Source organism: Momordica charantia, unplaced genomic scaffold (genome assembly GCF_013281855.1).
Source record: "Momordica charantia cultivar OHB3-1 unplaced genomic scaffold, Mcharantia_2.0 BLBB01000061.1, whole genome shotgun sequence".
NCBI lineage: Eukaryota > Viridiplantae > Streptophyta > Magnoliopsida > Cucurbitales > Cucurbitaceae > Momordica > Momordica charantia.
Genome location: NW_028275217.1, coordinates 25323 through 36856, shown reverse-complemented (window position 1 = coordinate 36856; position 11534 = coordinate 25323). Strand labels below are relative to the sequence as shown.

The 11534-nt window shown below is 39.0% G+C and overlaps 1 protein-coding gene across 1 annotated transcript; it reads left to right on the top strand.

Annotated features, from left to right (window-relative positions):
* The first annotated feature begins 3734 nt into the window (after positions 1 to 3734).
* LOC111025484 (uncharacterized) lies at positions 3735 to 4377 on the top strand. Its single transcript, XM_022303351.2, has 2 exons — positions 3735 to 3939; positions 4127 to 4377. The coding sequence occupies exons 1-2, from the start codon at positions 3735 to 3737 to the stop codon at positions 4375 to 4377; spliced, it is 456 nt and encodes a 151-aa protein (XP_022159043.2).
* Positions 4378 to 11534: the final 7157 nt, after the last annotated feature.

Here is an 11534-nt window from a genome sequence, read left to right as displayed (position 1 = left end):
ACTTCGCGATATGGGAAATACACTCTCGCTTCCTGGTACACCAGATACTTGCTCGAATCGATGGGACCCCCATCGTCAACCTGTTGCAATGGTCGTAACGCTGCAGGGGTGACGCTGCCAAGAAGGACAGGAGCAAGTATTGCAAATTCCACCGAGACCACGGACATGACACAGCGGTTGCAGAGACCCTAAGGACCAGGTTGAGTCCCTTGTTCAAAGAGGATATCTAAAGAAATTCGTCGGTGAAGGCTTAGAGCTGAGTACCGTAGACGAAAGTATAACGGGGGCAAAGCGCATCCAAAGCTAAAGTCTCCAAAGAAGGATGACCGCCCGCTGATAACACTCCAAAAGAGAGATATTCTAGTATTTATTTGGGTATTTTATGCAAAAAATTGTCAAAGTGTGTGAGTTTTAGCTCTTAAATAGCTTAAATAAGATTAGAAAATAGAATCCGAGGTAAAAGTCCCAGGTCTTGAATGCTTGAGGTAAACATTGCACTAAATTCTCTTATTTCTGGTGTAAATGCACAGGTTTGGAAGTAGAAGACTAAGCATAAAGAGAGTGCTAAATCTAGATAAAAGTGGATGAAGCATGTTCGAGGCAGAGCAGACGAAAGCTGAAGTGAAGCAGAGCTGGTGGAACATGGAATTACAATGCAGTAACTGCAAAAAAACGAGAATTTACCATGTTCGTACAATCTTTAGCTAGGTGCCTTCAAAACGGGACCCGATATAAAAAGGACACGTTACCCTAGCCACCACATAACGATCCGAATAGAAGCACGTTTTTTAGAGCTGAAACGACAAGGAGGAGGATTATCTCCATTTTTGGGGGCAGAAAGCTGACGACATAAAGGATATTCCTCTACAATTTCAAGCTATCATCTTCTTCTTCTTCCTTTTTCTGCTATTTCCCTAAGATGGGTTGCCTTCTTCTTTTACCCATTGTATTTTCTTCTTCATTCATGAGCTAAACCTCATTTAAGTGGAGATTCATATGCTGTAACTGATATGAAACTGAACCTCTAACTGCTATATTCGTTTTTTAATGGAGTTGTTTATTTTTCCTATATCTTACTGAACATTTTTGGCCACCTTGTTCTGTTTGCTAGCTACGGTATTGACTTGGGAGGGCTTACGGTTTGCCGACTTGCTTCATTTGTGATTAGTACTTTTCTATAGTATGTTGTGGATGCTCAGGAATGGGGTCCCTTAATCATGCCTAGAACTTTTTTATTGCTTGGAACTTAGCAATGAGAGTTGTGGGTATCCATGTTTGGGTGTCTCGGGAGGGAACCACGTCGAGTTGGGCATTAATGAAAGTTGTCAAGCCAGAGTGTAGGTTGAGAAATTAGTGGAAGCATGTTAAATCTCTGCTACTTTTTCATATCTGTTAACCAACCATTTCCATTATTTTGTGTTGTAACCTTCTTCCTGTCATCAACTGTTGGAAGTGTGTCTACTGTGGATAGTGTTTACTGCTTTGTTTTCTTATAATTATTTAGTTATGACACAACACCTATATTTATTTGTTTTACACTTTTGGTATCTGCAAACATGGTTTAAAATATTATCCAAAGTATCTATGGATTCAACCTCGTTTCGTGCTACAATCGATAATTTCGTGTATACTTGCACGTGTTGTCAACACGGTTGTGTGGAGCAACAAGTTTTTGGCGCTGTTGCCGGGGACTTAGTGATTTTATTTTAAACAATAATGTTTGTAGATACGGTGCTTAATAGAGTTTCTCTTTCTCACATTTTGTGTGGTTGTAGGTGCATGAACGATTTTGAGATCTTGGAATATATTATTGACCATGAGATATAACGCACTTTCCATAGAAATTGAAGAGAACAAAGGAGAGTCCAAGCTGAAGCAAACATGAATCCACCCAACCTAAATCAGCGTCAGCCACCGAATGTGAGGATTGAGAAAATAGTAGATGGGGTTCCGTTGCTGCTGACTCTGAGGTAGCAGTGCCCCCTTTCAATGTTTTATTACTAGCAGATGACATTGACAGATAAATTAGAGCATATGTAGCTCTAGCATTTTATAATTTCAACCTAGTAATCACGGAGCCAGAAATTGTAGCCCCAAAATTTGAGCTTAAGCAAGTTATGTTTAAGATGCTCCAAAACAGTGCGTCAATTTCACAGACATTCTACTGCGAACCCGCATCAACATCTGGAATTTTTTATTGGAGTTTGCAATTCATTTAAGGATGAAGGATGCAACAAAGAAGTGTTGCGGCGTAAGTTGTTCCCTTATTCACTCAGAGATGAAGCGAGGACTTGGTTGGAGTCACTCCCTTCAGAATCGATTACAAGCTGGGACGACCGGGCTGGAAAATTTTTGATGAAGTACTTCCCACCAAGTAAAAATGCTAAGTACATAAGCGAAATCAACAATTTTCAGCAATTTTTTTAGGAGTCGATTAGTGAGTCTTGGAAGTGTTTTAAACGACTTCTACAAAAATGCCCTCACCATGAGATCCTAAAATGCATCCAGATTGAAACATACAGTAACGGATTGGATGATGCCACCCGTCTGGTCATTGATACATCAGCAAATAGGGCTTTGCTAGCAAAACCTTATGATTCAACATCTTAGAGAGGATATTGTCGAACAATCATTCATGGTCTGGCCCTAGAGCCATCCAAGGGAGAGAAAGCAAGGGACTGAACGAATCAGAGTCTTTCACCTCCTTAAATTCAAATATTGAGAATTTGACAGATTTGGTTATGAAGAGTATGACGCAGCAAAACGCAGCTAGAGAATCTGCTGGTAAGGCAAATGTTAGCCACATCCAAGGGATTTCTTGCTCTTTTTGTGAAGGAGGGCTCATCATTATAACAATTGTCCTGGCAATCCAGAGTAGATGTACTATTTGGGAAATACTTAGAACAATGGAAACAACCCGTATTCCAATACATACAACCCGGGCTGGAGGAACCATCCTAACTTATGTTGGAGCGAAAATCAGGAGAAAACAGCGTTGGTACATCTAATGCTCCAACATATCAGCAAAAAGGAAGTTATTCCCAATGATTCTCAACCCAAGGTCAGGTAGCAGTGCAAAGGCCATATGAAGGATCATTTGCATAATTGCAGAATCTAATAAAGAAGTATATGGAAAAGAATGATACCACGGTGCAAAGTCAGCCCGCATAATTGAGGAATCTAGAGATGCAGGTAGGCCAACTAGTGACAGACTTGAAAAGTAGACCCAATGGAGCACTGCCGAATCATATTAAGGAGCCCAAGAGCGATGAGAAGGAACAATGTAATCCTCTGACATTGTGAAGTGGCAAGACATTGCCCACTGCCCATCCAAATGCTCGAGGAATCCATAAAGAATTAAATCAAGATGAAAGAAGTGGGCTACAAACAGAAGAATGTGAGTCAACCAGAACACCTATAATTATGCCAGTAAAAAAAGGGCAAACCTTAGGTAGTTAGTGAACATTAGCGAGCATATAATGGAACTGCAAAGCAACAAAAGCAAAGAGGTCAGCCCAATAAAAGTTAGGGTAGCCAATACAGAAGCATCACATCTGTACATGACTGGAAAACAGAAGCAGAAAGAGCATAAAAATGCTCCAGTCGAGTATCGACCTGCACCGCCATACCCAAAGTGGCTGCAAAAGAAAGAGCAGCATGTGCAATTTAGAAGGTTCCTTGATGTGCTGAAGTAGTTGCATGTCAACATACCTTTGGTGGAGGCTTTAGAGCAAATGCCAAATTATGTGAAGTTCCTAGAGGAGATACTCACAAAAAAGAGAAAGCTGGGAGAATATGAAACTGTGGCAATGACCAAGGTCTGCAGCACCATCCTCACAAGCAAAATTCTAGAAAAGATTAAGGATCCTATGAGCTTCACCATACTCGTTTCCATTGGAGGACAGAAGATAGGCCAAGCACTCTGCGATTTGGGGGCAAGTATCAATCTCATGCCCTTGTCTATCTACAAAAATTTGGGAATGGGAGAAGCATGGCCAACAACAGTCACATTGCAATTAACAGATCGATCCATCACGCATCTAGAAAGGAAAATCAAAAATGTTCTGGTACAAGTAGATAAATTTATTTCCCCTGCTGACTTTTATTATTTTGGATTATGATGCAGATAAGGAGGTTCCTATCATTTTGGGAAGACCATTCATTGCAACTAGAAGAGCGCTCGTGGATGTCTATAAAGGAGAGTTGACAATGCACGTTCAAGATCAAGAAGTGAAGTTCTCAGTTTATGATTCCATGAAGTTTCCTGCTGAATCAGAAGAATACTCAGTGTTGAAGATTTTAGATGAAGCTTTAGTGGAGGAATTGAGTGCAGAAGCAATGCTAGAGCATAGTGTAAGTATGGATGCTGGAGCTTAAGAAGGTTTTGGTGATGGAAATAAAGAGATGATAGTAAAGGAAGATGCTACCGTTGAGATAGAGACCCCAGCACGAGAGAGAAGAGTATAAAAGGTTGAGTCGTCAGATGCCCCAGCATAGCATGCAGAAGCTAGTCAGGGCCAACCAAGTATGGAGAAGGTAGATGCTACAGCATCTTGTGCCCTCAATAAAAGACAGAGCCTTACAGCCTCGGTGGATAAACTGCACATCGTTGTAAAGGAAAGTCGACAAATTACCTAAAAAAGAGCCACCCGACATCAAACCAACTCTAAAAGGTTCAGAAGCAAGGACTAGGAGACCAAAAGAGAGTTGGAAGCATCATGCATCAAAGAGGAAAAGGTAAAACCTTCTATGTCATCGGCCAAGGTACAAATCGAGCAAGTGGGAGCAACTCCAGCCACTGCTTCCTAGAAAAACAAAAAGGTAAAAAAGAGAATTTTTATTTCCCCAACTAAGGGGAAGTGTTGCAGCTATTTCACAGGAGCATGCCCCAGCAACAAAGAGATGGAAGAAGACAATAGATCTAAAGAGGAAGATCTGCCCACGAACGACTCGTTGGATGAGAAAGAAGGCAAAAACCATTGACATGCTTGACCCACGAGAGGAAAGTTCCTTTCCTTTTTGCTCTGAAACATCCCCCCCCCCAATTTGTTGGCACTTTTTATTTTCCTTAGTCTAGTTTAATTCAGCTTGAATTTCTGCTTTTTAAATTTCTGTCTTTCAAATCGATCCTTGCATATTTTTTTCTTTTTGTAGTTCAGTATGTGAATCCCTCCTGAAAGTAATGATACAAAGAAAATTGTTAGCAATCCTGTGTTCTCAACATCTGCGTTTTGCCCTGCCTTTTGTGTATAGTCTTGATGCTAGAGCCTGCTAGTTCGCAGCTTTTCCTGTTGATGCTGGAGCATTTTAATGAGAGTTAGCTTTCTTTTGTTCTCCCTCTAGTTCATGTTTGCCTGCCCATGCCCTAGCATCCCTCTCGTAGTACTAGCCCCAGGTAGCGCTTACCTTATGGAGGAATTTCAATGGTTATCTATCCAAAGCCAACCCTTATCTTTGTAGAGCTAGCATGGACCTCTTCTAGTTGATCCCCTTAGTTGTTAGCAATCGCCCCTTACTCCTGTATTTATACACTTAGCTACCATTCTTTTCAGTTTCATATTCGTCTCACTTTAAGTTTGGGGGTGTGTTGGAATATTACATTCTAGATGTTCTTAGCTGCATTGAGGACATTGCATCCTTTTAACTTTGGGGAAGTGAACTTTCAGTTCTGATACCTTTATAATTTAATTTGTATATAACCATGAATCTTTCTTATCCTGTAATTCAGACCTGTTAAAAAAAACATCAATAAAGGAGAGGCTAATAGCTCGCATCTAGAGCATAAAGAGGCTGCAGGATTAGGACGGGCTAGTAGCCGATGGTTAAAGAAGCCCAAGTTGGTAGTGTAAAGGTTAAAGGTTTAGGCTAGTGAAAGGGCTTGAGAAATAAATCTCTAGAAGAAGTTAAGCTTGAGGTTGAGAAGTAGAAGGAAGTTAGAGTTGGGCAGAAAATAGCGTATTCCAGAGTGTGAACAAACTTAGGTTGCTTTCATTTCTTTGCTCCAACTGAAACATTATAGCAGAGTATGTAAGTTCTAGTAGTTTTGATCAAAATGAATGGTTAAGGCATAGGGCAGGATGCTTGAAGTGCAGGTTTCTGACTGGGCGTTTATGCTGAACGCACGCGCTAAGCGTGGTAACAATTATATAGATGCAAGCGCACACCTGTCAGAGTAATATAAAATGGACGGAGTATCCAAGTATCGATCCTCAAGGACTTCTAAACAATTTCCAAACTCTAAAGTTTTAAAGAATAGTGAATGTTGGAATGAGTGATTCTTGTAAAATGGGAAGTGGTCACAAATAATGGTTTGGATTTGGGATTTGGACTTATAATAATAAAACCTAGCCCGAATTACTTCAAGTTAGCCATCAAAGAATCAAGGACATGCTAAGGACAATATGCATTTTACTTTAGAAACCAACGACTATGCTTCTCACTTGACTTATGTCTAAGCAAGTTCAAAGTCCTAAGACATTCCCTAATATGTCTATTATGAGAGATATCTTAGTTTTAGGATGGAAATAGTCGCAACCTCGGGTTAAGGTCCTATGTCTAGGCTACTTAAGCGGAACCCTTATGTCTAAGGCGCTCCTCTCCTCGGTTTAACCACTCAACAATGCAAATAAGCAACCTTTTCAGTATTGACTTGTTAAGACTTACAGTGGCCTTCTCTAAATCCTAACTTTTTGGGAAAACATGTTGAGCAATGAATGGAAAGCAAAAACACTTCTTCTTAGCAACCCTTTTTAGACATAAAAGGCTAACTATCCATAACCAGGCTAGAGACGGGAATTCAGAAAGACATATTGAAGAAAATACAGCAAGTAAAATGGTTGAATGTGGAATGCATGTGTGAAAAACAAAAGTTAACTAACGGAGAGTTTTTGTCGGGATTGAGAGCTTCGCCCTTCTCTTTCAAGCAAGGGGGAGTGTCACGTGCTCTTTCCTCCAAAAACACAACTCTCTTAACTAAAAATAAAGTAAAGGCAAAGGGAAGATAAGCAAAGTGCTAGATTTTTATAGATTTGAATAAGTAGAAAATAACTAAGTACAAATGGAAACAAAACAAAGCTCAATAAAAGAATGTAAAGTGCTCGGGATTTAAAAACGAAAAGCAACTAATGAAAGCAACTCAAAAGTACTTAGAAAGCAACAAAGAAGCACTAAAAATGATCAAGAGAAGGAAGCAAGGCTTGATGATTTTGGTGGAGAAGTTGCTGGAATTTATAGCTTTGCAGAATTGGTTAGGTAGGTCCTAAAACGATGGTGAATCACCCATTTCCAACTCTTTTGACTGACCAAATCATGCTCAAACTGATAGTGGAACACTTCTTCTACACGTATGCATCGGTTGGAACCACCAAAACGCATTGGAAGACGCGTTTCATTAAGGGCAAAGTTGGAAGAAAACCAGTTTTTCTGCAGGCTTCCCAGGCGCCTGGCGCCTCCCATGATGGTTTTTCCGTCTTTTTGCTTCTTTTGATTAATTTGCACTCCCAAATGGTCCTAAAATGTCATAAATACAATATAAGCCAACCACAAACCATAATATATGAATTTTGCATGAATTGGAACTCAAACGATCGAGAAAAATCCGAAACAAAGCTGAAACATTGTAAAAACAGCATCTAAAACCTTCTTTTTACGCATGTAAACAAGCGTAATCACACCCCCAAACTTAACTTTTTGCTTGTCCTCAAGCAAAACTTAGCAACTTTAATCAGCTTTCTAACACATGGACAAGGAAAAGCAAAAGCAACCGAGATGTTCAATCATAAATTGTCTCAGGGAAAAGATGTCAAAGCCTACCATTCTATTGCCTTTGTAAACTTAGTCACTATAAACCAAGTTTGAAATGATAAAAACTTTTTCTTTCAAAATCTTTTTTCTCTTTCAAAAACAGAAATGTTTTCAAATACCCCTAAGGAATCTGCACACTCCCTCCTTATACTAAGACTTTTACATCTGAAAGACCGGCTACTAGCCCCTGAGGTTTCCACACACTAACATCGGTTTCAACCACAGCTACTCGTAGAAAGACTTTGAACTAACAGCTAGGTCATAAAACGACGACAATGAGAAACACGAAGTCACTTATCACCATCTTTACTGCTATTTTCAAAGTCAACACCCAACCTAAAACTGAATGGGTGTCTACAGTAGGACTCGGGAATCATAAATATATTTTCTTTAACTCTCAATGTTTTTACCACTCTTTTCTTTCTAACCCAAGTCTTTTCCCCACTCTTATTTTCTCTCAACAAGACTCTTTTTACTCTTTTGCAATTTTTTTTTTTGTTTTTTTTTTGTTTTGTGTTTTTTTTTTCAACACTTTCTTTTTTTTAATAGCATTTGTTTTTCCAACTGACTCTTTTTCAAAAGAAAATAGCATGATTTTCAAATATAAATAACACCTTATCTTTCTGAAACAACGACTGACACAACGACTGTCCCCCCAAACTTAAGAGAGACAGTGTCCTCACTGGGAAAAGACTTTTGCATCGGATGAAAAAGGCTTAACAGTAAAAAGGACAAGGACTTCCTATATAGGGGCAAAGAAAAAGCTTAAAGTTTGTAAAGATCAAAAAGACATAAAAGAAAATGAGTTTATCACATAAACAAAGGAAATAGCTCAAAGCTTAGTCAGACATAGAACAGAAAACTCAACAATCTCTTATAATCATCATCGACATGAAATCACATGCACAGCACAGATGCTTCAAAATAGGCATGTGAAAAGCTAAACTAAGGTTAAGTGAAGGCATACTTTAAGTGATCAGAAGATAAACGATACTAATTTATTCATGCTTCAACTAAGCTCAAAACATAATCAATACAAAAAAAACATGCGTAGTAATGCTAGAATATGCACACTACGTCATTAACCAAAAGAAGAAAACACAAAAAATAGCAAAGAAGGAACCTCCCCTTCATGAAGTCGGAGGTTGTGGACTAGGATCAGTGTCAGTGCTGGGAGATGGATGACCAAGGATAGCAGCTAGCGCTGGAGGCTATGAAGGTAAAACCGCAAAATCCAATGAAGCCCTTAAGTTGTAGATATGTTGCACGACTTCTTGAACCTGAGAGTTTTCGAAATGCTGGAAAAACAGGGCAGGCGCCAGGCGCCTGCGTGATTTATTTTTTTTTTTCAACGTTTTCTTTTTTTCTTTTTTTTTTCAACGTTTTCACAAACATTCTCTTAATAAGAAAAACTTTATAATTAAACAAAAAAGAAAATACAAGATACAAAGACTTCCTTCCTTTACTTTTGTTCTTTCAAAAACGGATAAGAAGGAAAAAAACATTTTTCGCAAAAATTTATTGACCTGAAAGTTGAATAGAGGTTTTTCCTCTATCCACTGGTTCTCCAAAATACGGCTTAAGTCTCTGCCCATTTACTTTAAAAACATTTCCCTTAGAGTCAACTAGATCCACTGCCCCATATGGGTAGACTTTAAAAATTTGAAAGGGACCAGACCATCTAGACTTAAGTTTTCCAGGGAAAAGTTTCAACCTAGAGTTGAATAACAGAACCAGATCACCTTCTTGAAGATTGTTCGGCCGAAGACGCCTATCATGCCACTGTTTAGTTTTTTCCTTAAACAACTTAGCATTCTCATAAGAAAAGTGCATGTGTTCTTCTAATTCCAACAATTGTAACTTCCTCGCTTCACCTGCAGCCAACAAATCAAAATTTAATTTCTTAGTAGCCCAAAATGCTTTATATTCTAGCTCAAGAGGCAAATGACATGCTTTTCCAAAAACTAGCCTATAGGGGGACATGCCGAAGGGAGTCTTAAATGATGTCCTATATGCCCAAAGTGAATCATCAAGCTTAAAAGACCAATCCCTACGGTTAAGATTTACAGTTTTTTCTAAAATGTTTTTTATCTCCCTATTAGATATTTCGGCTAACCCATTCGACTGAGGATGATATGCTGTTGCAACCCTATGACGCACATTGTATTTAGTCAGCAACTTTTGCATAGACCTATTCACAAAATGAGCCCCCCCATCGCTTATCAGACAACGCGGGGTTCCATGACGCGTAAAAATGTGCTTTTGCAGAAAACGAATGACAACTTTGGAATCATTGGTAGCAGTTGCAATGACTTCTATCCATTTCGAAACATGATCTACTGCTAACAATATATAAAGCTTACCATTAGAAGATGGAAATGGACCCATAAAATCTATACCCCACACATCAAATATTTCAATCTCCAGGATCGGGGTTTGAGGCATTTCGTGGCGTTTAGATATATTACCTGTCCGTTGGCATTTGTCACAAACCTGGGCAAACTTATGTGCATCTTTGAAGAGAGTGGGCCAAAAGAACCCACTTTGCAAAACTTTGGTTGCGGTTTTGTGTCCTGCAAAATGTCCTCCATATGGAGACATATGACAAGCGTCTAATATCGCCTCGTGCTCTTCTTCTACGACACACCTGCGTAAGATATTGTCAGGTCCTAGCTTATATAAAAAAGGCTCATCCCAACGATAACATCGAACTTCATTTAGAAATTTCTTTACCTGTTGCTTGTTGAACTCATAAGGAACTATTCGACTTACCAAATAATTTGCTATATCGGCATACCACGGAACTGAATCAACTCGCAAGATTTGCTCGTCAATAAACTGTTCACGTATAACAGTTCCATCGTCACAGAGCGGGGATTCCAATCTAGACAGGTGATCAGCAACTTGGTTTTCAGTACCCTTCCTGTCCCTAACTTCAATATCAAACTCTTGAAGTAACAAAATCCACCGTATCAAACGTGGTTTAGCATCTTTTTTAGCAAATAAATATTTTAAAGCAGAATGGTCAGTAAAAACAATGACTTTTGTGCCTATCAAGTAAGACCTGAACTTATCAAAGGCGAACACAACTGCTAACAGTTCCTTCTCAGTAGTAGTGTAATTGAGTTGTGCACCGGTCAGAGTCTTACTAGCATAATACACAGGATGCAAGATCTTGTTTTTACGTTGACCTAACATAGCTCCTATTGCATAATCACTAGCATCACACATGAGCTCAAAAGGTAAATCCCAATTAGGTTCGATAATTATAGGAGCTGAACTTAGAGCAACTTTCAACATTTCAAATGATTTTAAACAGTCATCATAAAAAACAAATGGTCTATCATGTTCTAGCAATTGACACAAGGGTTTAGAAATTTTAGCAAAGTCTTTTATAAAGCGGCGGTAAAATCCCTCATGCCCTAAAAAACTTCTAATCCCTTTGACATTTGTAGGAGGAGGTAGCTTTGAAATGATGTCTATCTTAGCGTGGTCTACCTCTATTCCTTGCTTGGAAATTTTGTGACCCAAAACAATACCCTCTTGTACCATGAAATGACACTTCTCCCAATTTAGGACTAGGTTTGTTTGTTCACATCTCTCCAATACTCTCTCCAAATTAACTAAACAAGCGTCGAAAGAATTTCCAAAAACAGAAAAGTCATCCATAAAAACTTCTAGAATATTTTCTACCATGTCAGAGAAGATGGCCATCATACACCTCTGAAAAG